This window comes from Nesoenas mayeri (genome assembly GCF_963082525.1).
Source record: "Nesoenas mayeri genome assembly, chromosome: 8".
NCBI lineage: Eukaryota > Metazoa > Chordata > Aves > Columbiformes > Columbidae > Nesoenas > Nesoenas mayeri.
The window spans coordinates 14,175,546-14,202,920 of NC_137554.1; the positions used below are offsets into that span (position 1 = coordinate 14,175,546).

At 39.6% G+C, this 27,375-nt stretch overlaps 2 protein-coding genes across 3 annotated transcripts in view; one reads left to right on the plus strand and one right to left on the minus strand.

Moving 5' to 3' along the window:
• Nucleotides 1-13: 13 nt before the first annotated feature.
• On the minus strand, nucleotides 14-6,311 carry EXTL2 (exostosin like glycosyltransferase 2). The gene is made up of 5 exons (XM_080349119.1): nucleotides 6,289-6,311; nucleotides 4,676-4,731; nucleotides 2,977-3,404; nucleotides 1,484-1,554; nucleotides 14-885 (listed from the first exon to the last, which is right to left on the minus strand). Exons 2-5 carry the CDS (start codon nucleotides 4,678-4,680, stop codon nucleotides 394-396), a joined length of 996 nt encoding a protein of 331 aa, XP_080205245.1. The 5' UTR covers nucleotides 4,681-4,731; nucleotides 6,289-6,311; the 3' UTR covers nucleotides 14-393.
• A 674-nt stretch (nucleotides 6,312-6,985) lies between these two features.
• The window catches only part of SLC30A7 (solute carrier family 30 member 7), a 29,293-nt gene continuing 8,903 nt past the window's right edge, over nucleotides 6,986-27,375 (plus strand). For both annotated transcript variants that reach the window (XR_013922426.1, XM_080348571.1), the window contains exons 1-8: nucleotides 6,986-7,187; nucleotides 7,373-7,474; nucleotides 12,730-12,843; nucleotides 14,302-14,389; nucleotides 15,980-16,106; nucleotides 17,016-17,165; nucleotides 18,715-18,765; nucleotides 20,915-21,050. Coding sequence is in view for 1 of the 2 variants with exons in the window: in XM_080348571.1 (XP_080204697.1) it covers nucleotides 7,108-7,187; nucleotides 7,373-7,474; nucleotides 12,730-12,843; nucleotides 14,302-14,389; nucleotides 15,980-16,106; nucleotides 17,016-17,165; nucleotides 18,715-18,765; nucleotides 20,915-21,050 (848 nt within the window). In the remaining variant the exon portion in view is untranslated. The remainder of the gene's footprint in view (nucleotides 7,188-7,372; nucleotides 7,475-12,729; nucleotides 12,844-14,301; nucleotides 14,390-15,979; nucleotides 16,107-17,015; nucleotides 17,166-18,714; nucleotides 18,766-20,914; nucleotides 21,051-27,375) is intronic.

A 27,375-nucleotide genomic window follows, 5' to 3' on the forward strand; every position in this document is an offset into this window, starting at 1 on the left:
TCCCCCTTTTCTCCCCCTCCCAAAAAAAACCCACCCAACCAACCAAACCAAAAAACCAACATACAAGAAACAAACCAACCATACATACTGAAGGGTAGGAGTGCATTCTTGTCTGCAGGTTTCTGAAGAACCTGTCTAATTAATCATAATAGCTTTTCAGGTTTTAAGTAAAGAGGATGATTTTATCATAACTAAACATTTATATCTATTTTTTAAGTTTTCTCAGAACTTACCATGGAGAATTAGTAAGAAAGGAAAAAAAAAAATACATTAAAAGCCAAATGGAAAAAATTCAGAGGCTACAAATAAAGATGGCAAATTACACCTTCTGTCCTTGAACTCTCTACAATTCACTGAGTACTGCTTAACATCTAACACCTTAAATTCATTGGCTTACATTTTATTTTTGTGATTGGCATAATTAGGAAAACCAAACTGAGAAATCATGATATTAGAGTATTTTAAAGGCATGCCATCATAAATATTAACCAGTTTATTTACACAGTAAGATCTCTGTAACAAATGTTCTGCTCGGTGCCACATTCCAGAATAGCCACTGTTAGTGTCTTTTTCTAAATTTCTTATATCAACAGGCTTCACAAACACTCCTGAAGGCTTTCCAGTGTGCTTGGCTACCAGAAAATTCATAGCAATATCATCACAATTTTGAGTTTCATCTATTAAGGTGTAAACAGCTTCTGGCTGTCTTTGAAAGTCTTCTAAATAGCGACTATGAAAAAATGCTGCACCAATAAGAACCATAGAATATTGGTCTCCGTTTCCAAATCCGGGGTTCTGCAATTCGAAGCTGCCATAACTATATACACCCGAAGGAGTAGAAATGTGCTTTCTAGGAACAAATCCCACTATATGCTCTGGAAATTGCTGAAAGAAAAAAGAAATTTAAAAAAATCAGAATGAAGCCACACTGTGAAATGTGTGTTAAGCATTTTCATTATACAGGTTTATGCTTTTTTTTAAATGAGAGGAGCACAAAATTATTGCCAGGAAAGAATTAAATTGTTGGCATATGGTCCTTTGATCTGCATAAATGCTGCAATTAAATACAGTTTTTTTCAAAACTGACACAATATGCCTCATTCCACATCATGTAGTGCCAAGAAACACCTATCCACTATTTGTAGCTGTGTATTTGGCACTCAACATTGTTTATAGACAGTTTTTCCTAGAGAGAAAAAAACTCCACTTTTTTTTTTTTCCAGCTTGCTATAAATTTAAATAAATTCAGCAGTCAGCAACTTCAGTGACTGTGTACAAGAAGAGTTAAAAATTTGAAAGTTATACATTACAGGTATAGCTACTACTGAAGAATATTTTTTACAACTTCTACTACTTCAATCCTCCTAAAATTTATAGCTAGAAAATCAATGGTAAAACATTATGATATAATGTTACTCTAATTAAAACCATTAATCTCAATTGTAACTCACAAATACTGCCTTACGAAGGTGCAAAACATTACCTGCCAAACAGAAAAGGCAAAAGCAAGGTCGTGAGCACTGACTAGTGTATCATCATCCATCATTAAAACAGCTGAAGGGAGGAAAAAAAAATAAAAACTTTTACCTTACCAACAGATTAAATACATGAGCACAATACGCAGCACAGTATTTGACACGGTAGCTATGCAACTTCTATAACCATTAAGCTGAACTGCAGAACTGAATCGTAACTCCTTGAAAATAGATTGAGAAAACATTTAGATTTCAAAGCTAAAGCAAGTTTGCAGCTTTGTGGTAACTGGAAGCAAACCTAAGTTATAGATTATTTGCCACAAAACTCAGCAACTTTGATTATCTGTAGGACAGCTGGTCAGATATGTGTTGGAAAACTTGGGAGTGTTTGACAAAGCAACTTAAAATTCTACTGATCTTGTTTAAAAATACAACTCAAATAAAGAGTTAGATACCATTATTTTGTGTATGATACTTAGATACCATTCTTTAGTGTATGAGATTTATACAGGATTCTTAGTATAAAATGTTACCCGTCTCCTCACTCCTTACAAGTTCTAAATAAGCAAGCTTAATAAATTGCACTGGCAACTTTCAATATGATTAACTACAGAATGAAGAATCTTTACCTTAAATTTTAGGCAAAAGACTATCAGCAAGTGGAAAAGGAAAGAGCTTCTTAGATCAGAACTCCAGAGGCATTAAAGATTTTTAAGTTTATAGTCAGAATAAATCCTATTACAGTAAGTAACACACTCGGGAAGCTGAAGTTTCTAGTGACTTCTAGTGTTCCTAGAAGTCATGGATTTTGAGTAGCAAGGCATGTTAGGAAGGGGGGAGTAAATAGAATTATCTTTACTAATCATGAGTAAGGTCAGGTCTGTAATGCAACATCTGGGATTTTTTTCCACTTGCACAGCAATAAGCCTTGTTTGTTTCTTCTCCTGGAAAGAGCTTAGGAAGACTATTTCAGTGAATAGCCAAAAGACTGGGAAGAATATTCTTTAAAAGGATGAATAATTTGAGATAGGAAACCAGACAGCTAGAGAGGGAAGCTTCTCTGAAGAACAGAACATGCTTGAGAACTTAGTCTTAAAATGAAAGGATTAAATCAAGTCTTTATCAGATAACAAGTCCAAGTTAATGCAGAGACTCAACAGATACATGCACTATGAATTTTAGTTTACACTACAAAAGGGAGGCTGAACTACCTGTGTTTAGGTGACAAAGAAACTGCAGAACAGACACAGTTGCAAAAACCCATGAAACGCATTTGACATCCCTTTTTTCCTTACTCTTCATTGACAGCCTCTAGCCTGCTGCTGGTGGTGTGCATCCGATATCATTAAAATAGGTTTATTCTATATTACCCACATTCTATTAAGTAGCCAAACAGATCCATGGGTTTATTACATAATATAACTCAAACCATCTCTCTTTTAGCATTCAGATTTTAAGTGTGAAAATAATATTAGTAGTAGTGATATGAACTGCTGATTACCTTTTGTTTCCAGCTCAGGGAAATTCTGAAGTCTGTTCCTCATGCGATTTACAGTTTGAACTTTAAAGACAACAGGGACAGGATGAGGCCCCAAGGAATTCCACATTTCCTCTGGTATCTTCTCACCAATGTTATTCCACACAACAATTACTTTATGTAGGTGGGGGATGGCTTGATAATGATTTAAAAGCTTTAGCAGTAAGTCAGTTCTGTTGTATGTCTGCATAATAAGAGTAAATGAATCCAAGGCAGACTGACTGTGGGTTTTTGATTCCCTTTTCAAATTGGGCATTTTGTCATCTTTGATACTGGGAAGCAAAGCTGTTAAAGCACCTGCCACAAGAAGTAAGACAATGATCACGACAGAAGTGAAGCGTAGTAGGCGGATTCCCATAACTCTTCCTGGAAGCTTACAAAAGTGAAAATACCTTTAAAACAAGTAACAGGAAAGGAAAAGTCATTAATCCCATGTATAGTTACCTCCCTTACTTGAGCAAAACTCCCATAATGTTAAGTAGACTTTTGTTTAAGTAATAAATACGGAGGATTTCAGGGCTTGGGTCAATTACTTGCAGCTAGCAAGACACATATTTCTGGTACTTAGCTTCTACGTTAACTTGCTTTTCACCTTTTTTTTGTTAACTTTGAATTTCATTGTTCTGTAAAAATGAATCAAGAGCAATTCTTTAACTCTAGATTGTTCATTGTCTCTTATTTTCTCAGTACTGCATTTTTGATTGAACATCTACATACTTCACCAGACCCATTCAGCTGACATTAGAAAGCAAATTTGTACAGAGATTTAGTATTTTCAGCATTGCAGGAGCTCTGCCTCAGCTGGGAAACAAAAGGCAGAGAAGGTGCCTCCTCAAGAGCTGTGGCAGAAAAGAAGAAGTTAAATGCTCTTTCTTTTTCCGTTGCTCAGGCGCCATAAACAGAAGGAACAATCTATCACTGATTTGCTGGCCATTTTGTCAATAGTTTGTATATCTGCTCAGTAATGGTTATTGGAAAATACAATTCTGTTCATACTAACTGGGGCTATTAGCACAGGGGGAGCACAAGAAATGTGCTAAATGGGGTAATGTAGGAATGCAACAACATCAGTAACAGCTGGTCTGCTAAATCTAGAACTCAGTGGAAATGGGAAATGTCAGAGGCTGGGTGTTATGTATCAGCTAAATGGGAGAACAGCCTTAGTGCAAGGCAGGGGTTTCTGGATCCTCCCACTTTTGGAACCAAACAGGAGCTCTTAAAACGCAGCTCCTACAAAGGTAGCCCCGACATTCAGGTCTCTTAGGTAGCACTACCAGTTCTCCAGACATTCATAAACTGTAATCTGAGCAGGATCCAGCAGCCACTGCATTCCACAGTTTGCACCTCAAATGTGTCATCCACATGTGTTCTTCCTCCTTTACTTGCAAGATTAGTATGAATTGAATAAAAGATGAATATTCTGAGCTTACTACTAAACAGTTACTCATCTATAGATACTACTCATGGTACGCCATTAGTAAGTTCTAAGACTTCAGCAGGGAGTTCTGATCAAATTAAGTGATCCAGGACAGCCTCATCTCTCACAAGAGAGTATCTGTGCGTTTTTCCCTCACAAGTTTTGATCACTTTTTATCCACAGTGCATATACCATCCTTAAAATATGAATGTAAATTATTTTAGTCTAAAAAACCTCTCCACTTACCTCATAGTTGCCAGGTAGGATTGTTTTTCCAGGACAGTTGTTTGTGATCTTTGAATCTGTTGGAAATGAAAGGGACTCTATAACTGAAGATTAACAGTTATTCCCACATGCTACCCAGCATTCTTATACAAGTAAACATTCCTCTCAATTCTTGATTGAAGTACATATTCTTGGTAATTATCCAATCCCTCTTCCTGTTGCTCAGTTGAATAACTGTCTCTGCCTTTCAATGAACACTCCAGAATGAAGTTATTACACCAGCTGGTTAGAAAGAAAAGCACAGCATACGTCTCTGCTTGGAAAATTATTGTTTTGTACCAATGCGATGTCTATGTGTTCCGTCCTGTGGGTCAACTACAGAGATACAAGTAGGTCTCCAGAACTTCTGTTGCTTTATTCACCAGGCACCACTAAAATATGTATTTGGCTACCACACTCTTTTCTGGCTCATACCCTTCACACTCTCTTTCAACTAAGCTTACCAGTTGTGTTAGAGGTTTAAGACACAGCATTTTGTTTTTCCCATCTGGTTTGGCAGCTTGGCAGAAGGGAAAGCAAATATGAGCATAAGCACAAAAAAAGAAGGATGCACAATATGTAGGACTGCAACTTAAGAATGTGTGTCTGTTAAGGCTCCTAGGTTGTTGGAGGGATTTTTGTTCTTCTAAGACTAGCTGAACAAAGAAAAGGGAGTTTTTACTTTTTATGTAGCAATGGTACTATAAAAATACAGAGAGCAAGAAGCTGTATTTAATAATCAAATCTACGTGAAATTTTGTAAGAGTAATTTGTTTAGGTTCTATAAGCTTACTTCTTAAAAGTACAGACTTGTCAGCTTGTATGGATACCAGATATCTGAATATATCCATACATACAGGTCTTCCAAATTTAAGTTCCATTTTTACCACTGACTGACTTTGTGAGGCTGGAGAGGTCATTGAAACTATTTTCAGAACTTAATTTTTGATTGCTTCATTTTATAGGTGTAAACAATCATACCATATATTGGCCATATGTGCTAGTAAAAAGGTGGACCTTAGACTCTCTTTCCCCATTTGCAACCTTGACACAACAATACTTACCAATTCTACCATAACAATTACTTAGTTTAAAAACATAGTTAAGATGAAAGTGTAGATGTTGTTCACTGTGGTAATGAGACTCCCTGGCTTGCCATAGATTCTTGTATTTACTCAACAGGCTGTAACAGTAAGTAAGGATATTATTATCTGTTCTCTTATTAAAATAAACATCTATATAAAAATCTTTAGAATTAGCATCATAGCACCTTCCAGTAAGAAACCGATGATCAGTTTTGCCAACTGAGTTATGAAATTGCATTGTACGATTTACCTCTTTAAAAACTTCTTAAACTATCCCCTGTAGAGAAGACCTTTTCAAAATACAACTGACGAAAATAAAAACCCCTCATCAAAATACAGTACTTTAATCCTCCTTCCAAGAAAAAGAGCTCTTGAAGGAGTTCCCGTCTCTCCGTGGGCAGCACCTCCCCACAGCATTTCACAGCTATCACCCGCCGCCGCGCCGCAGCAGCTCCGGCTGCCGGAGCGCCCCGCGCAGCCCGGCCGCCCCTCCCGCGCGGTTTCGCTCACGTTCGGGAGGGCGCCAGTGCCGCCGCTCGCTTCCCCGCCGGTGCGGCGCTCTCCGCAGCTGGGCTGGGCTTCCGAGGCGTCGCCAACAGCAGCGAGACGGCGGCAGGGCAGGGCAGGGCACGGCAGAGGAGGTGCCGGCCCGGCACCCCACAGATCGGCTGGGCCCGCCCGCGCAGGCCGCTCCGGTGACTCAGAGGTGGCCCAGGCGGGATCGCCGCAGCGCTACGGCGGCGCCGCCGTATCCCGCTTCCTGTGGGGCGTCTCTCCGCTTCCTCCCGGCAGGCCGCGGGTTGTAGTTCGGGGTGCTGCCGCGGGCAGGGAGTCCTCCCGCCGCCCGGCACTGGCTGTCACACAGGTTCCCAGGGCGCGGCGGTACGCCACAGCCCGGGCCCGGCCGCGGGGGACCAGACCGCCGCCCCAGCCCCGAACCGAGAGCTGCCGCAGCAGCTGTTCCGGGAGCACCGGGCATGGTGAGCGGGGCGCGGGCGAGAATTCCCGTTCTGGAGCCTGGTTCGGTTTTCCTGTTGGCCGCGCCAGCACGGGCAGCGCGCGCTCTGCCCTGTGACCGGCACCTCGGAGCCCGGACAGCGCCCGGCCCGGGCGGCGCCCGCCGGCAGCCCCGCCCTCCGCGGGCAGCCCCGCCCTCCGCGCCCGCCGCCGCGGCGGCACGCCCGCTCCGCCACGCCCCCCGCAGCGCCATGTGCGGCGGCGGCGGCGCGCAGGCGTAGGCCGGAAGTGTGAGTGGCGTGTGGGCCGGCCGGGGGCAGCGCTGCCGCCCCGCCTGCTCGCCGGGCACGCCGCGGCTTCGGCGCCGGGAACATGTTGCCCCTCTCCATCAAGGACGATGAGTACAAGCCGCCTAAGTTCAACCTGCTCAGGAAGGTGTCGGGCTGGTTCAGGTGAGCAGCCCAGGGTGGGACGGGCCGGGAGCAGTGGGGGCCGGGGCCGCGGCCGAGCCCCCGCGGAGGGGCTGGGGAAGGCTGATGGTGGGGGCGTCTGGGCCGCCGGTCCAGCGGTTCCGGCCTCCTGCTGCTGCCTCCCGCTGGGCCGGCTGCGAGTGACCCGCTGTGTGCTCCGTGCGCAGGTCCATCCTAGCGGACAAGACCTCCCGCAACCTCTTCTTCTTCCTCTGCCTCAACCTCTCCTTCGCCTTCGTGGAGCTGCTCTACGGCATCTGGAGTAACAGGTACCGGCCCGAGGGGCTCGGGGTGGGAGCGGCTCCCAGCGCGCAGGAAGCGGCGCCTCCCGCCGCGGCCAGTGCCACGTCTGCCTCTCGGCGGGGCCGGGCTGGGGCGCCGCGGGCCGGGGCCGAGTGGGCAGGCCGGGCCTCCGGGCCCGCCGTCCGGAGGGGCCGGTCGGCAGAGCAGAGCGCTGGGAGCTGCTGGAGAGCTTCCTCCGACCGGGAGCGCTCCCGTGGGGAGCGACCGGCTCCCACAGCCCCTCAGCTGGAGCCCAGCGTCTCGGGGGGTGCGCTCCGTCTTGGGGACGCGACTCGGCGCTTTCTGGAGGAGTGCTTTTAGAACCTGGCATCTTGCTGGCCGCGCTGCCAGGCGTTTTGCTGAGGAGGAAGCCTGGCCTTGGCATAAGGTACAGGACCCAGGGCTTGTAACCGTTTCGTGCCTGCTGCTTCCTACAGGATCCTTTGTCTGGGGATGTGGTTTCATTTGTAAGTTGATAGCTCTGTGGCAAAAACCAGCGCTACAGCAAACATCCTTGTCTCGCAGTGAGAAGCAGGAATTAACACATCATGGTATAACTAAGTGATGCTTTATGTAGCACGTAAATCCACAAAGGGGGAAAAAACAGTAGGGACTTGACTAAATTGCTACTGAAAAATCTGTAGTAAAATATAAGCAGAAATTCAAAATAACTTTAGTACTCTGTACAGTGTACAGGTAGAGAACAGACAATGGTAGTAGTGTCTCCATCATACTTCATTCTTGACAGAGTTGTTTTATGGTGGTATTTCAGTCTATAAGTTGGTACTTCAGTTTGAAGTGGACAAACATGGAAATGTCATTTAAGCCCAACAGTGTCTCCTTCCACATGGAACTTAGTTGTCTTTATCAGAAGCCGCAGTATGGACAGGGATTACTAGTGCTCTTAATCTAAGAGCCTTGAGTGAATGCAGCAATGCAGATTTGGAGATAGTTGTATCCTACTATTTGTCATGTTTCTCTGAATCTCAAATCATACTATAAAATCCTTAACCTTGGTTGCAGTAATTGCTACTGTAGCACTAGTGAGAACTCAGTGCTGTCTTGACAACGTGCAGACCATCTTGGATGTGCTTGGTTTTGACTGTGATGTTGAGTCACTGTGCAGTTGTCTGAGGATTATTGTAGGTGTAGTCTGGTCAAGAACAGATTTTTTTTAAGAGCTCAGAAGACATAAATATTTTTCTTAATGGTTCATATATAAAGAACTAAATGTTTGTGAGAGTTTGTTCTCATGTCTTTCTTATAAGCGTAATAACTTTTTGATGGCGTGACCAGAAATGAAATCTATGCCAGAAAACATTCAGTATAGGAGAAGGTTAAGCAGAGAAACTGAGACACTTTCTAGAAATTCATCACTGAAGAATTTGGCTTACTGGAATTGAGAAGACTCTTACTTATTTTTGTTCATTATAGATATTAAGAATTGGGATTTGCTCAATAGTCATCAGTTGGACCTCTTGTTATACCACTACGTTCAGGTATCTTTATGTTAAGTCTGGATTTTGGGCTGGAATAGAACAGTATCTTAGCAAGCATCTCTTAGTAGAGAGGAGTAGCAGAGAGGTGAGGAATGCCTTCAGTGAAAGCAGATGGTTCATGCCTTGGAACAACAAACACGTGACAAGCAAACAAGGAGCCCTATAGGGAAAATTATTTATTGAGTTCAAAAAACACTGTTCCTTTGCTCTCCATCTGTGAGATCTGGAAATAGAACATTTGTAAAGGGGATTTTGTGTATCTTCTTGGAGCTCTTCTTTATTTCACTGTGGCCTGTCTTGGGTATGGCCAGTGCCTGATGCTTATTTCAAAATCAAATCTAATGATTTCAGCCCCCCAAATTTTTGTCAGCAAGCTCTAAAAGTCTTCAGTTCTAATAATTTTGATTTTTTAATGCTTACTTCTTACTTTCTCCTTAGCTTATGTTTGCCAAGTAATTTATTTCCTGAACTCACATAAGTGTTTTGTCATCTTTATGATCCTCTTACAAATACTCTGCTTTATTGATGTTCTTGAAGCATGGACAACAGAACCGCATGTGGTATTTTGCTACCTGAGAGCTTCTTTGAAGTTGAAATCTACTATTTGGGCTGTTCTGTTTTAAAACACTATTACATGCATACTTATGTAATTCAGTGTTAAAATTGTGTTATTAAGTCCTCACTAAAGCATCCTCATTCAGACACAATGTGGTTGAGTACAGGGTTTCTACTGGATTATACTCTGGATCATGTGTTCCAGTTCTGATGGAAGTTCTTGCATATGCCCCATGTTGCAAATGGTTGAAGGGATCAGTTGTTTACTTCACGAGTCACTTTGCACCTGTTTTTCAAGGTCCCTTTAATTTACAGGTCATTTTTAAAAAGCCTCATGTAAAATCAGATTGGCTTCTTACTGGACTTCCTATGGTTTGTGCAGTCGAATCTCTCACAGCCGTAGGTGTAACACAGAGCGTGTTCATGCCATGGGTGACTTGCCTTGTAGACACAGTCTGGACTGACCCCTGTTGATAAATCCACATGCCTCTGGCTGCTTGGAGATGGCAGCACAGCAGTCTTGTTGTTGCACTTATGGTAAGTGTCACCTCTGGAAGATTTGCAGGTGTGAGCACAGTACTGTGATAACTTGCTGTTTGATTTCTGGTTCTAGAGCTAGTGTGGGATTTTGTTTCGGTAACAGTCCTTATAGTCTTTCCCAGGAGACTTTGTACAAAAAAAATCTCTCAGAAACCACTAGCTATCTCTATTTAACCATACTTATTCCTTCAATTTCAAAAGCAATACCTCTGTATCGAATGTCTTATCAAATATGAAGCAATTTTTGTGTTTTGATGCACATACTTCCTTACTGACTTACAGAACCTGTTTATGATTAGTAGTTTAGTAAAATTTGGCCACCATTGTGTGTGGTGTTAAATCACTGCAAACTTACTGTTATTGTCACCCGAATTCTAACTGAATGTTTGATGTGTTTGGGTTGTGTGGGTTTTTTGTTTGTTTTTGTTTCCCCACTGATCTTCCTTACTGCTCAGAACCAAACCTAAAATGAGCTGTTTTCTTAGGGATGTCACCTGGTTTTGGGGAGGGGGAAAATGAAATGGAGGTCAAATGAAGCTCTCACCTTTCAAGAATTTGATAGGGGTTCCATTCTACTGCTTCATAGGCGTCCAGCTAAAGTCTTTGGTCTTCCTTTAAGGTTTGTTCAGAATTACTTCCTATGTTTCCCACTTGGGTGGCTGCAGCACCTAAGGACAATTTATCGTTACATCATCCTCTGCCTTAAAAGTGTGTTATAGTTGTATGTTTATATATCTCTGTATGTGTACATAGAGTATATATGTAAATAAATAGAGACAGCAAGGTTTCTGTTCTCTCTCCTCCAAACCCACCTCTTCCACAGTTGAGTGTTTTGTCTGAAACGCTTCAGATTAATCTTGAAATTTATTGCAGTCAGGCTGAAATGGTTTTGTTTCTTAATGTGAAGTAGGTCAAACTTTGGCTAATGAAACTTTGTATTTGACTTCAATGTGAACATATGGCTGTCCTCCAGAACTTGTTACTACGTAACCTGTTGTTTTTAGGTTTGCAATAACTGAATTGTATATGTAATTGTTCTTAGAAAACCAAAGGACTGGGAAAATGGAACTTCTGGAACGATATCAGTACCCCTGTATCGAATGTCTTATCCAATATGAAGCAATTTTTGTGTTTTGATGCACATACCTCCTTACAGACTTACAGAACCTGTCTATGATTAGTAGTTTAGTAAAATTTGGCCACCATTGTGTGTGGTGTTAAATCCAATTTACATACAGCCTACAAACTCGTGAGTTCTGCTGACTGGGTAACTCATGAACTAGGTTGAGTTCTTTGAACTTCATAGGGTAAAACAGCATGCTAAACTTATCCTGTGTTAGGCAATCGAGATTGTAGGTGTGCATTGGTCATTGAAATAAACCATTTAGGAAGTGGTCTTTTCAGCCTCTGCTTCCTTCAGCTTCCAGATGGAAGGGGAGTGTGTGTGTTCTAGTCAATTCCTTCCAGCTGGTAAGACAAAGATTGCTTCTCTGCTCAGGTAAAAACCACATGTAAACATAAGATGTTTATTTAAAAAATGTATGTGGTAGTCAAAAGCACTTAAGGAGTATATGGCTTGCTGGTCTGCTTTTATTTCAGGCAAAAGAGAATATGATCTTAAAATTCCCTGTGTACTGAAACTCCATTTTTTCAGCCTGCCCTACTCATAGAAAGTGTCAAGTTGCTGCAGTGTGAATGAATGTTAAAGACAGACTCTTATCTGATGATGTGTTAGCTCTGAAATAAGATACTTGAGAGGATAACATTAATAGTGAGGTAGACTTTGCAGTCTTGGAATTTTTGACATAATGAACTAAAATTTTAAGTGGAAGACTACAGTGTTTACAGGCCTAAAATACTTTGTCACAGGCATATGTTTGTCAACATTTTAGGAAACTTTATTTCATTGATTCACCTCTTTTTTTTTTTTTTTCTTTCCTACAGACATGAGTTTTCGACCAATTTTTTATATGTCAAAACTCTTCCCAAATATCAAGTTTGAAAATGGATTTGAAAATATTGCTTTTGTAAATGCTTAGTGCCATCACTCTGGTGGTATTGGTAGTTTTCAACAGAATAATTTGTTTTATTGCAATAGTTAACCTATATATACACTGTGTATTATAGATACCCAAAAGCAGTATCTTTAAACCAAATTTTCTTTTTAACTAGATGTGGAATACTACTTTTATGACTTTTGTGGGGTCAGCATTTAAATGTGACTCATGTATATGTTTTTCTAGCCAAAGTTGCTCATATGGCCAAACTATAAATCAAAATATAGGAACGAATACCTGCCAATAGAATTATGTTGGTGAGAGATATGTCTGTGGGCGTATCTACCCCTGGGGATTTGGTCTGTGTCAGTGGAAACCACCTCCTGCTACCACCGAAATCATATGCTGGGAGGATTTTTTGCCAAGGGCTCTTCCAAAGCGCCTTCCCTCAGCTGACAAAAGCAGTTTTCTCATAATATTTGTTTTGTCATCCATTTGTATCAGAGTTTCTCCTCTGTGCTAGCAAAACCACCCCTGAAGCTTTAGACACACGGTGTGTTCTGCTAGTGTGTAAAAGATTAAATGCTGCTTTTTTTTTGTACTGAACATACAGCATATGGAACATAACTTTTTTTTCTTGTTCTTTTCCAGCTTAGGTCTAATATCAGATTCCTTTCATATGTTTTTCGACTGTACTGCTCTATTGGCTGGATTAGCAGCTTCCGTTATTTCAAAATGGAGGTCAAACGATGCTTTCTCATATGGGTAAGAAACTTCAAGTTGTTACCTTAATGTATTTTAGTAAATGTCTAGGTGCTAATTTTTCACTGCACGAACAAAACCTCTTTTTGCAGAACATGGAAAAAGCTATATTGAAAGTGTATGGGGGGGGTGTTTTAAGTTGAGTTATTTTAACTTTAAAGTTAATATCCCCCTAGAAATAGTAAAAATGTGAAGACATTGCCATTGGGGAGTAGGTTTATTTCTTCTGAGATCTCTGTGATTGTACTAGTGGAACCACGTCACACACCAGAGAGCTGCATTCCCCTGTGGTTGTGGCACCAGTGCAGTAAGAGCAGCTGCTCGTGGGCTTGTCCCTGCAGCTCAGCAAGGTGCCACACAGGCAATCTCAGGTTGCTGGTGCCCTGTGCCACCTTTGGAACAGAAAGTTCCAACTGGAAGGAGCCAAGATTCTGTGGTGCTGCACCTGAGATGTGAGCCCCACTTCCAGAACCAGCAGCTGCAGCAGCTGTGGCCGCCTTGAACCCGGATCCTCAGGGCTGAGCTTGGTCACCCTGTGCTGCCCTTCACAGCTGGAGCTGCGGCAGGGACTTGGTTGTATTGCATACGGCAGCTGTGCCCTCTGAAACAATACTGGTGATGCAGTATTATTAATTGGTGATACTGATTAATTAACAGCAAATGAGGTGTTACAAGGGTTCTTGTGTTCCCTGTAGCATTACTGGCCTGAATGTCAGCATTTACTTTCAGCTGTCTTGCCTAAGCATGGATCATGTAGTCTGAAACTTAAAGCACTGTTTAATTAAGATGGAAGCTCCAGTGTGCCTAGAAATCAATTTAGGAAGAATTGGTTGTACCGTGAACTAATTGCAATGAAAGCAGTTTCTGTATTAATTACAACTATGCATTTAAACAGCTGGTGTTTCATTTATTAGAGAACAGACACAATTTATTAAGTCTGATGTTTGCTACGTTGGAATTATATGTTGTTCTAACCTGACTGGTTTTTATTGCCAGAATTTAGTAGCTGAAATACTAATTTCTACTTTTATTAAAAATCCCCCTACTAGCGGGGGAGCAAATTAATGTATGGCTATTTTATATTACACAGAACTTTACATTAGCATAATTTGATGACATCTTACATGTTTATCTTACTCTGTGTCTTCCAAATATACATTTATACCATAACTTTCAATAGAGGTGATCTTAAATGGGAAGATTTTGATGTATTGAAAGTTTTCTTCCATGTAGATCCCTTAATGGCTAATCTAGATCAGGTAATTTCTGTCAAAATACAACATAGTTAATTTTATATACTTTTCTCTAGTTTATATACTGAAATCTTACATTTAGCAAATCCATGTGTGATACAACTGCTTGAAATGTAGAAGATGGTACTCCAGTTTCTAAGTTTGACTTTTAGCTTTCAGCATTTAAATGGAGGTGGTAATATATGCTATTGCTTTTTGTTTCTTGCAGGTATGTTCGAGCAGAAGTACTTGCTGGTTTTGTAAATGGTTTATTCCTCATCTTTACAGCATTCTTCATTTTTTCTGAAGGTGTTGAGGTATGATGTGATATTGCTGTATCCTTGTCACATTTCCATTTGTAAAGCATATTTAATGGGGATAGAATTATTGAAATTGATTATGTTCACAATTGTTTAAAAATCTGTGATGTGAACAGAGAATAGGACCATCTGAAGTTGCTACTTTGTGGCACAGAAGCCCAGCTTTTTCAGTGTAGCTGTGCTAGCTTCTTAAATAGTGTATTTTAGTTGTGTGTAAAGATTCTATGAGGTTTACCCTATCCTTTTTCTGCCACCTAAGTGTGTCATAGAAAGATCTTCACATTGTTAAAGGACAAATAAGGCCAAAACTAGTCATTCAGTGGAGAGAAGTTAGCCATAAGAAATGGAAATACATTCTGCAAAGAAGTTTGACTAAGTCATTTAAAAAAGAGCATTATCTTCCAATCTTGAAGTCTGATATAAATGCCAAGTAGTAATAGCTTTCATATCTAGAAGGGCACTTTTCTTGATTTGGTTCAGGTGATCATTTCAAGATTAAAATTTAGACATCGAGGGTGTCTGTACCGAAGTGAGGTAGAATTAAGAATTGATAACTGATTCTCATCAGCTCGTATTAATGCTTTTACTTTTTAATGGGAGAGGTACTATAGGTTTGTTTAGACTTGTAGTTCCAAACACATTCTAGTGGGCTTATTTTAGTTATTAGAGAACTAGGAAGAGCTTTCAGGAACAGATCGTCTACATGAATAAGCCTGTAAATAATTAAAAATCAATACAAACTGGGCTAAAAGTGCCTAAAAGCTTGGGAAAACCACTCCAAAGCTAGAAACAGCAACAAAACTTAGTAGAAAAATGAAAAACTGCTACTGGAAGGGTCAAAGGTAGTGTTGAAACATCATTCTTTTCCCTGGTCTGAGCTCCCATGCTAAGTATCCGCTTTGCACTGTCAATCCAAAATTTTACATCTGATCTAAGTTTCCTTGTCTCACTGTTGCCTATACCTTTCAGCCCCGTGGGCAGATGGTGAATGTTTCTTTCCCTTTCAACACTTAGCTTCAGATGCAAATTGTGTTAGGCCTGTCTCTTTGAAAAAAAACCTTCCAAAGAAAACAGGGTAAAAAGAATTTTTAAAAAAATCAATCTAGATTTTAGTAATTTCTAAAAATGCCACTATTTGTTCTCAGTCTTCATTTCATTGCCCTCATCCTCTCACACTTCTAAGGAGAAAGGAAGAAGTGACATTTTAGGCTCTTGGGCATTGTTTGGATGACTTGGGCAATCCATGTACTACAACAAACTTGAATGTTTTCATATGGTGTTAAGCCACATCCTGCAGCGTAATGAAGTCCTACAGTAAAAGTTAGCTAGATATCAGAACACTCTACTATATTTTCATAGCTTTCATAGCAGAGCTTTGACTTCAGGCAGTAAGAATTAGTCTGTGTACCATCCCAAAAACTGAAAGTCCCGAGTAATTTCTAATTATGTCTTTATATATGCCTCCATGTATGAGAATGCTTCTGTGTTTAAGTTGGTTTTTTTCTGTGCCTTTTAGTAGAGATTGTAAAACTCTGTTTGTTTCCTGCTTTGTTGTTTTGTTTTGTGGTGTTTGTGTTTTTTTTTTAGAGAGCGCTTGAACCTCCTGACGTGCATCATGAGAGACTCCTTCCTGTTTCTATACTAGGATTTATTGTCAATCTTATAGGGATATTTGTTTTTCAACATGGAGGTCATGGACATTCACATGGCTCTGGTAGGATGTCTAGAATTTTCAGTACTGTGCTTTTTTCTTGGCAACTTGTGTTGCAGGACCTTATAATCCTCCAGTGAGAACCCCAGTATTAAGTTTAAATGTCTTTTTAGTGGCAATCCTAGCCAAATGCGTATGTGATCTTTTGCAATATTGACTTTTATGTTTTATCACCAGCCCTGATTTGTCACTACCGTACTTGTCATGTTAATATCCATTAACTGGAAGACCTAGAACTCCAGAACATGCACTCTTGTGCACCTTACTGGAAGAGATTTTGCAAAGTGTCGTCTGGAAAAAATTAAGCTGTAGTTAAGCAAGGTCTTTCTTGGTTGGAAAAGTTACAAAACAGTGGCTGAACCACATTTTAAGTATGGGATGATTCAGCTTCAGATGCTTCTCATCTTAGTGTCTTTGGAATTTAAATGTAGAATTTGTCTAAATACATATGGTAAGCTTTTTACTGCAAAGCTAAATGCTGTCACTTTCAGGTTAACGTATTAAACTGATATAGACTCGTGGAACAAAATACTTTGGTCTTTAAGCAGCAATTTAAGCTTGAATTTTTAATATATGAATGATAGCTGATTTCTGGTTTCTTAAAACAGCTATTTTTAATGTGCTTGTATCAAATTATGTGTACCTTTTTCAAATTGTACTAAAAGTGTAGCACAACTTTTCTCAGAAGTGGGAATGTATAAAAGCACTTGACTTCTCAAATCAGATATATTATACAGCTGTACAGCACGGATTTAGAAGACAAGCAGCTTGTGTTAATTTTCTTAACTTATTTAGAGCCATACTATAAGATGACGTGAAAGATGAATAAGTTTCAAGTAGCTTAGAAACAAATGTAAGCACACTTTTATTCAACACTTAAATTTATATTCTGACAATGATATTTGTTTATAGGGCATGAACACAGCCATTCTCTATTTAATGGTGGCCTCAGCCATGGACATAGTCACGGAGGTCATGGTCACAGCCATGAACATAAACATGGCCATGGACACACTCATGATCACGGCCATGGACACTCTCACGGTCAGAGTTATTGTCATGGTAAGTACTTAGCTAATGTCACATACCATTGTGACTCAATTAAAATTTGCCAATAATGATTTACTGGAAAAAAACAAGAGGGTGCTGGCAGCTCATTGAGAGCATACATGGAAATAGTTTCACTGAATGTGTGGTGTGCTGTGCCACCGCCATGTTTTGTGACTCATTTTGGTAAATGATTTTTTGCTTGCAGGAAGTTCAGTGTTAGTTTTGAAAGATTTTGCTTTACTTGTGTTTTTTGAATGTTCACCGTAATGTGTTGGCAAAGCAGATGTATGCTACAGCAGTATAATGAAGTCAGTTATCAAGTACTCTCTTTTCAATTTTTTATTAAAATCAATAGACAAAGTTAACCTGCTTTGCTGGTGTTCTCCATTTGAACAATTTTACAGATCAAGATAATTAGAACGGTGAACAGGCAATTTTACTTCGGGTACTTAGGGACTGTTATGTCGTACTTGGTTTGGGATCTCAAATATGAGATTTTTCTGATTTTGAGTAGTTGTAATCTGTTTTAAAGCTGGTTACGGAAAAGGTACATGGTATCTTAGCTATGCTTGTCTTCTACAAAGGCAAGCTATCTATGGGGAGACATCTGTGCAGAATGTGATCAGCAGCCTTCACTGTGGGAGAAAAGACTGGTTGCTACCTGTTTGAACCAACACAAATGAAAGCCTTACTATAATGCAGGATTTTCAGTCCTTTCAGCCTAAACCATAAACTAGAATCTGATGTGGCTGAAAATGTGCGTGTTCAGGGCGGAGAATAGTGTGGTAGCTTGCAGACAGGAGGTGACAAAGACTATTAATCATATTTACTTGTCCCTTCCTTGATATTTTTAGTAGAAAATTGGTGCTTGTTTTCCAAGTGTTGTCCTGGAATTTGGTTGGAAAGCAAGAGCTCCCCCCTCCTGCCTCTTCTTTGCTCTGTCTGTGCCCCCCACCCCAGTGGAACAGGGAATACAACTATCTGTTTTGTGCAATTTGGTATTCAAATCTACTTTTGCATACATTATTATATATCTTTATTAGACGTAATTTGTTATCCTTTAACAAATTTTTCTTGAAATATTTTTCTGATATGTTCCATAGAGGCATTAATTTGCTTGGACGAGAGGACTTTTTGATTTAGTTCTTCCTTCTCCAAGTCTTATCCTTGTTTTACGTTAGGTATAAATGCTTGCTCAAGTGAAATATTTCTGATTAGTAAATTTATTTGACCTTACTCATTTGTGTGTGTGCCTTGTATTCGTGAGTGCCTTATTTTGCTAAATACTAGAAAGGCCTTATTTCTCAGTTTGTTTTCATTAAAAAAACAAATGTTGATCGTTTTGTGTACATAGATAAAATCTGTTGAGTAAAGTGGTATTTTATTTTTAAAAATGTGTTTTAAGACTTAATTGGTGCTTTATAAAACAATAGCTAGGGTAAAAGCTGGTCACTGCCAGCAGCTTGTTTGTTCAAGAAATTTCAGCAAGGAAGACTATAACAGAATATACCACTAGGGAGAGCCTTTGTGTAGGTTAACGTGCCAATGATTGTCTTCACAGATGACCATTCGCTGGAAGGGATGGCTGGATCCAGCAAACAAATTTTACAAGGTATGATGAGAACAACTATAGCGGTATTAGTTTTTTCATGCTTGTGACATGTTTGTCACACATCTGTTTTGGAAGATGTGTCTAGGTAAATGCTACATTTCATCTTAGAGGAGATATTTTATGAAGTCCCTTTCCAGCTGTAAACAGAGCAGGGCTGGACTCTGGGCATGGCCAGGTGCTGAGCTGTGTTCCCTCAAGTGTAAATGTGGTGCAGTGTCAACACAATTTTAAAGAGAGATCCCAGGAGCTGGGATTCAGCTTCTATTACTGATGTTGAAAAGTTAAATAATAATAATCTAGGAAAGAGTAGTTAAAAGCAGAAACCAAAGGAGCCGAAAGAGTACCCGAGCTTAAAACTTGCATTTCATCAAGCTATTACAGTTGGTTTAGACCAGATGGTAATTCACTCTAAATTGCTTGAAGGACTGTTGGAGTCCATGATCTCCTGAGCATTAGTGTAAATAAATTATTGATAATTTATTAATAACTTTTGAGCTCTGGTTATTTTTATTTTTTTTTTAATGCTCAAAAGTTAGAGGGAGAAAATTAGGTAAGGTAAGAGGTAGTAATTATTTGGCATACCAAAATGTACATACTGTGTTCTCTTATTGGATGATGTTCTGTCTTGTTTATGGTCCTGGAAAAGGAACATTTTTGACTCTGAGAATCTAAAGTATACTGTGTTATGTATATTCAGTACTTTGGTAGAAGACATTTCAAAGTCTTTTCATGAGAGGCACATTGTAATTAAAGTGTATTTAAAAGACTCAATTTTATATAGTTTCATTTTCAATGCTGTGGTGGGTTGGTTCCTGGCCAGCAACTAAGCACCCATCAGCTGCTTGTTCACTGCTGCAGTGGGATGGGGAAGAGAATTAGAAGAGTAAAAGCAAAAAATACTCTTTAATTGAGATAAAGACAGTTTAGTAAGTGAAGGGGAGGGGGGAAGGAGAGTGGGGGGGAAAGAAACTAAACAAAACAACAAAAAAACCCAACACCAAACCAAAAACCAACCAACCCAACCAAACAACCATGAAAAAAACAACTAAAACACCCAAAACCCAGCAAAACAAACCCCACAAGCAGTGCAAAGATAATCACCCATCACCTTCCACCAGGAAGTCTCTGAGCAACAGCTATTTTGAACAGACAACACCCCGGTTTTGTTGCTGAGGGTGATGCTACGTGGTGGCGAATACCCCTGTGGCCAGTTGGGGTCAGCTGTCCTGGCCATGGGCCCCCCCAGAATCTTGCTCACCCCAGCCTGCCTGCTGTGGGGGCCCAGTGGGAAACAGGCGGCCTTGGTGCTGTGCAAGCGCTGCTTGGCAAGAGCTAAACCGCGGTTCTAGTCACAAGTCTCCACCACGGCATCATGCAGGCTGCTGTGAAGAAAATTAAATCCATCCCAGCCAGACCCAGTACAAATGTAGACTTGGAAAAATCACTAAAGAGCTGATTTCTAGTTGCGTGTTGTTTTTTGTGAGAAGGGATTACCTGAATCTGGAGATTGTATTCAGAAAACTGTTTCTGAATGACTATTCCTGTCATTGCCAGCAGAGAGCTCCAAAAGCTAAATTTTAGCCAGCTGCAAAGTGCTTGTTTCTTTATCTATTAAGGTAGACTGTTATTCTTTGAAATAAGAGTGAAGTTGTTCATGTCTGCAGTATTGTTTAATTCTCAAAATAATTTTCTTTCATATTTCTTTGCCAAATAACTTCTACAAGATGTTGTAGATAAAACATTGGCATCTTTCAGAGTTTTACAGAACTGTTCCTGTTAAGTCTTTCCATTTTGCACAGTACTTGCTGTTGTCTCTAGGCATCAGGGAACATGAGTTTCTTCACTGTAATATGGATGAGTATTGAATGAAAAAAGAATTAGCAACATCTCTTAATCACTGCCATGCCATGAAATACCCCTTACTGCTAAGTGCAGAAAATAATGTAAATTCTTCAAATGCTTTGTATTCTACAAATACATTGAAATCTTGTGATCACTTTCTGTATGTTTGACCAAAAATTAACCACAAATTTAACAAGCATAAGTCATGTTATCTAGGTCTTGCAACTCTTCTCCATAAACTGTCTTTGAAATACTCCGTTAGCTTTGAGAATACCAAGTTGTAATCATGTCGATTAATCTCTTACAGGTGTATTTCTGCACATTGTTGCGGACACGCTTGGAAGTATCGGTGTAATCATATCTGCTCTATTGATGCAGAACTATGGTCTAATGATAGCAGATCCTATTTGTTCAATGCTGATAGCAATACTTATAGGTGTAAGGTAAGTGTTGCCATCACTGATATTTGGTAGTATTTTTGGTGCTAGTTCCAGCACAAATTACAGCTCAGAAAAAAAAGATTTGTCTGGTGTGTTAATGGCTTATGACGTTTGCTTTTCTTCCGAGAGTGAGATGTTACCTCTGTTCTCTGCAGCTGTTCTGGTGCGCTCTTACATGAGATGTTTCTTTTCCTTTTCTACAGCTTTCACTCCTGATCTGCATATTTTACCCGTGTTTGCATAATACTACAAAAATGTCTTTCAGGTTCAAACTGTAAAAAGCTTCCTCTCTGTATTTAGTCCAGGCTTACGTAAGCCCATGTTCTCCAGTAACTGGAGCAGAATGGCTGCAGGGCAGCGCTGCTGGCACAGGATGTGCCCTTGTCCTTGACAAACCAAGGCCGGTAATTTCCCCACCCCCCCCCGCCAGCAAGAACTGTCTTTTCCTTTGTCTTTGTGTTCTGAGACGTCCTTATTCCTTTTAAGATCTGATGGAAGTGCTTCAAGTAGTTGTGGGCTTTCCCGGTTGTTGCTTATCAAGGTCTGTGACACGATGTGAAGCCAAACGTGCAGCCATTTGGATTAGGCTGGACAAGCAAACATTTCATTCAGTGATACTGTTACTGAGGCTTTTCTGGCAGCAGTTTCAATGGCAGCATAGGGCAGAGCGCCACAAATCCAGTTACAGCCTAATAACTGAACACCTTTGTCTCTCCAGCAGTGGTGAATGTCATCTGATAAACTGCAGCAACTTATGCTTACGCCATATATGGTGTGTTTATGCCATACGCATGGCAGCATTCACAGAATTATTGATGCGAATCTCCCTGTTTATCAGAGATGGGCAACATGCTTCAGGCACTGAATGCCCGCTATTAAATTACCACTTTAATATCAACTTTATATTTTCACTTAAACCTTCTGTAATTTCATAAAGGACAAAGTATTACAAACTAATTCTGTAACTGAAACCTCAAAAAATGGGAGAGAAAATGTTCATGTTACCAAGGGAAAGAAACTATTGGTAAGGTGATAGTTAAATAAAACATAGGTTTCCATACACCCAGTATTTTAAGGGTCTGGCTTTGTGTGCAGCGAAGCAGATGTGGAGTGCTGATCAGAAAATACCACATGAATTAGAGTATATTTTTTTTCCCCATTCATACAGAGGTTGGAAAAAGACTACCTTCCCTAATAGAAGTTTCATAATAAAGCTTTATAGGTCTTCTAGCACAGTTAGGAGGAACATCTGAGGTCTGTATTCTGTGCTGGAAATGGTGGAAAAGTTCACGGTTTGGTGTGTCATTTGACCTGATACCAGACCTCAGCCTGTAATGTTATTTTGTCGGTCCATGTCGCTATAAATGGTCTCTAGAGTCATTGTGGTGAGTGCAGTCAGTGCATCACAGCCAGCAGAAGCAAGCCTGCATTTCTTGCAGACTAACATATCCTAGCACAGTAGTGGAGCAAACACTAATTGCAACTTTGGGTTGGTTGTTGGTTTTTTAATTATTTTTTTAAGCAATCCAATAGACTTAACTAGTGATGGCCTTGCCTGAAATGCACTTAAACGTGATTATAAACAAGATGACTGACAATTTCAGATGGATATTCTTTCAGAGCTTGAAGTCTCCTTTTGTGTTGTTTGACTTTAGCTATCTCCATTTATGCTTCTGGACATAAACCCATTGTTTATTCTGCCTTACTCTTCACTATGCTGTGTGTGTGAAGTGCTTTTCTAAAATCAATGCAAAAGATTTTTTCAGATTTTCCCATAAAGTGATCTTCTGTAACAGTAATACAGGCGCCCAACTGGTGATTGATACGATTTACAATAGTTTTGTCCTTAATCTTTTCAAGTCACCTAAATCTAACCAAGAGAAAATATTATACTGAAATGTTGTGAAATTTAAAATTTGAGGGGGAAAACGTGGTTTGCAAAAAGACACTAAACTGTTTGCAACCTGGATAAATAACTTGGGGGGGTGGGGATTTGGCTTTAGCTTAAATAATTGTCTGCTGTTTTAGAGGCATATTTGTCAATTTTACTTGTAGCCCATTTTTTTGTCCATTTTGTTAGTTATACCAACTTGGCTAAGGCGGAGTGGGGTAAGAGTACATGTCTGCCCCAGCAAGCAGACCCGTGCGTGTTTCAAAATTGGAATCTGTTCTTTGTGGCTGTAATAAAGTAAGCGTAGTTTTGAGTCTGAAAGCAAAAGCCAGTCTGATAAAGTTGTCCAAAAGTTTGAATGCTTTCTGAGGACTTTCCCCAAGTTGGGGCTGTAAAGCTTTGCTTCTATCAAACGAGGTTGTGTGAAAGCCCCAAAGTGCTGGCTCTTCTTACTAGGGTAGCTGATGGTTTAAATCTAAGTAGTAGTGTATTTTATTGCTGATCTTCCAAAGCTCTTTTGCCTGACTCCAATTATAAGTATATGAAACTGTCCATTTACACTTTAATTAGCTGCTTAGACCTCTGGATTCTACATAAAATCTGTTAGTTATTAACTGATGAACTTGAGCAGGCAATACTCTCCTTACTGCTGTTAATATCTACCAACAGCTCTTAGTGAAAGCAAAACCCTGAGTGTGGATCTTCTTTTATGTCTTTGAGTACTCTGAAGCTTTAAAATAAAGCAGTTGAAATGTCAAAATGTGTATGGAAATGCTTTTGCTCTGGGCTTGTTAATTGGGAGGGAGACTTCTTTCCTTGGAGAATGTCTGTATGTGTGTGTATCTTTGAGCTCTTGTTGTGCTGGCCTTCGTCACTTCTCAAATGCCAAATTGCAGTCTTGGAATAACACTTGCTTATAATATGGGTGCTGTTCTGTCATCAGGAAGGTATCTTAGGAAACAGTTGTGAATATTGCAGATGGCTACATGATTGTAAAACTAAAGTCATGGTGGAAGAGCAGTCCAAACTTGAATCTTTTCTGTTAATTTTTAAGTAATGACGATACACTATTCTGAATGTTACAGTCTAGGAACTCTGCTTGGTTGTATATGAAAATAAAGTATACATTGAGCAAATCGTTTTCGTAAGGTGGAAATTCCCAATAAAATACAGACTGATAAATGAATTTTTTCTCATGCTGGTTGGTGGTGTTCTCCCCTAAGAGAAGGCTCTTCAGACCAGTCTAGATTACAGGGCACTTTGGATGTGTGTTTAATCTGAGTAGTTAGTACGCTTTCCAGCTGGAATGAGCTTGCATATTAGGACAGAATTATAGATGTAAATTCTAGGCAGGAGTCTTCTACAGGATAAACAGCATTCTTGTAAACAGTACAATAAGGTACCTTTAAAGAAGCCTTTGGATTCTTAACTTTAAAAAGTAATTTTCTTAATCAGCTGAACAATCTGGGATACTGTTGGGATTTGGGAAAGATTATATTCTTGCAGTATGATGGGTATTATTGGAAATATGTCTTCAGAAACGTGCCTGAATTATTTTCAACAAAACCAGGTTTATTTCCTGATGCTGAAGTTTAGGTATATGTATATAAAAGAGGAATTTTTTTGGTAATAGGTGCAGGAGGAGCAAAGATAATGGTGTGACAGTAGTTAGCTATGTTGGTTTGAGACTAGTGAGAATCCATTCTGTCTCTTTAACAAATTACATTGTCATGTTTTTTGGCCCGATGAGGGATTGTAATAGGAAGATCTAGGTAATGCACTAATGTGGCACCATTGTATAACCAACTCGCAGCTTTTACATCCTGTAAAGATACTGTGATGCAAGTAGTACAACGTAATTTAGAAAAGAACGAGATTAGAATGGAAGATTATCACGTATTGAATTTGGTATCCATTACTGGATGTGAGATAGTGTTTATGAAATCACATGATATTTTGCTCTTGCTTTCTTAAATTAGCAAACGAGTATAGTGAAGTAACAGAACTGTCACCAAGAACTTTCAGTTTCTCAACTCCAGCTACTTTGTTAACTGAGTATGTATTGAAATTTTCTTGAAATGGAAAAATAATTATCTCACTGAATTTTGTCTCAAATTTTACCAAAATAAATACTTTGCAATTTAATTTCATCATTTTTCTGAAGCTGACAATTAAACATAGCTTAATTTAAAAATATATGTCAGTAAATCGGCATTAGTATGTTACACTTTGCATGTCCAAGCAGATATTTAATCAAAATGTGGTTATTGTAGTGCACTTACGTTTTTAGCGTACTTCAAGGTGATTGATTAGCTGTTGTGATTTTTTTTCATGCCATTGCAGTAAGCTGTGATTTTTGTTGAAGGTCTGATGCTGAGTTCATACAGGCCATTGGATTTTTAAATACAAAATGCATACACTGTAGGAATGTATATAGAACATATTTTGTAGTTCAAATGTATCAGGCAAAGGCATAAGCTGTATAGAGTTTGTTTGAGATGCTTTTAGAGGTTCAAGAGACTCTTTGAGGAGCATTTTAATAGTTTGCTTTTTAACAAGGAAATTTTCAAGAAAATGGTAAATGAAAAATGAAAGAACTAAAATTAAGAAATCACTGTGCAGTCAGTGATTTTAGTGTTTAATACTTTGTACATTTTTAGTTGTTTAAGGGTTTAATGAAGTGTGGGGATTGGGGGCTTTTTTGGAGAGATATATATATATATATATATATATATATGTTATTTTTTCTGCATAAAATGTGCATATACCTGGTAGTGATTTGACTTTAATCACATATCCCCCAAGTTATTGCTTAATGGTCTGAGTCTGACTTATAGAGTGTGTAGGTTGTTTTGTTGTTGAGTGGTGGGAGGTTTTTTGTTGTTTTGGTTTTTAATTTAAATTCTTTTTCTTTCCAGGATACTTATGTATCCAAAGGAAATAAAGGCAAAACACAAATCCTTATTACCTTCTGTGGAACTGTGTCTGTTAAGCCAGTAGAATATCAAAGTGGTCACATGCAAGTGCAGACCAGAGTCGTTGCTCCTAATCCAGGACTGTGTGTGTCTGGATAGAGTAGCTGTTCATTTTATGTTGAGCATTTGTTTCAGTGTTGGGCAGTTGAGTCTTGCCTGCTCCTATTAGTGGGTCTCCTGCTCTATTCGGTTTTCTGAAATGATGGCAACACTTGCCAAAAGAAATCACAGAAATACCTGTATAGGATGACTAAAGCATTTATCATTGCAATATAAAGCTGCACAATTTGTAACCTGTTTTGTCTTGTGCGGATGCACGGCGGTTGTGCATCACCTCTCCTGGGAAGTCAAGCAGTGATTTTAATTCAAATGGTTGAGCCTTCCTGTAGACAACATTAGTGCAATTGTCAGCTACTGACACGGTCGCTCCTGTGGTCCTTTGCTAAGGCTGCTCTAAGGTGACGTATTTGCTGCCAAACTCCTCGTGAGTTAGCACGGAACATTCTGGCTGTGCAGTGAAAATCCGGTGTGGGATTCTCTGAGGTTGTTTTCACGGACATATAAATACACTTCCAAGCTTAGCAGAAGCAGAATTTAGGCAGCTCTTATTAAACAGAGGTAAGATCAGCCACTTCTCTTTGGCAGACTGGGACTGTTTACATCCCAGTCAAAGCCTGTCTTCAGTAGAATTATATCGAAATATTGTTAATACCTATTACAGCTCATGCTTTCAAATCTTTTTAGAGGAAGAAAACTAGCCCACGTATTACTGTTCTGATAGAGGGAAAGGCATGAAGTCAGATACTGTTCGCCTTGCAAATTCCATTATGCTTTTACTTGCTGTAGAAAGTTGCGTTTCTCTGTTCATGTATTTATCTGTTGAGCCTTGACAAGGAGAGGGCTTGGTAGTTTGCGGTTTCTCAATTGAAGGGTTGTATACTGTGATCTTTTAAAATCTCTGCATCATCTATCTATGGCCTGTTGCAGAGGGTGAAGCTGGTGTGGGTGAGGGGTTGTAGCTCTGAGTGTTCCTGGTTGCTACCACTAATATGCAATGAATCTTTCTTTGATTACTTTCTGTACCATCTCATGCAAATGTCAATTTAAATATAAAGTGCAAATAGGACATGTTTACAATAGACAAGTCTGTTTCACTAGCATTTTGTTTGAAGCCATTTCATAGTTGTAGTGGTTGACACTCTCCAAGCATCTTCCAAGGTGTTTTCCTCCTAATGTAATTTTTCAAATCTCAAACTGCTTTTAATACTTAAAACTAAATGTTCATTTATTTTTTAGCCCTAAGTTTCTAAACCTTATTCTGAAATTTTGAAGCAACTTTAGTATTTCCATCATCTCTGTGAAATTAGTCATCAAGCAAAAGCCACAACTCCATTATAAAGCAAGAAGTTTCTCTGAAACCACTATTAGAGCCACATGTTTCTAGAAAGTCATCGTGGACTAA

What these genes read in the sequence shown, in the direction of transcription:
- EXTL2 (XM_080349119.1), bottom strand. An exon ending in CCCTGAGCTGGAAACAAAAG is followed by an intron (nt 1,555 to 2,976) that starts GTAATCAGCAGT and finishes TCCTCCCTTCAG; the next exon opens with CTGTTTTAATGATGGATGAT. An exon ending in TTGCCTTTTCTGTTTGGCAG is followed by an intron (nt 886 to 1,483) that starts GTAATGTTTTGC and finishes TTTTTCTTTCAG; the next exon opens with CAATTTCCAGAGCATATAGT.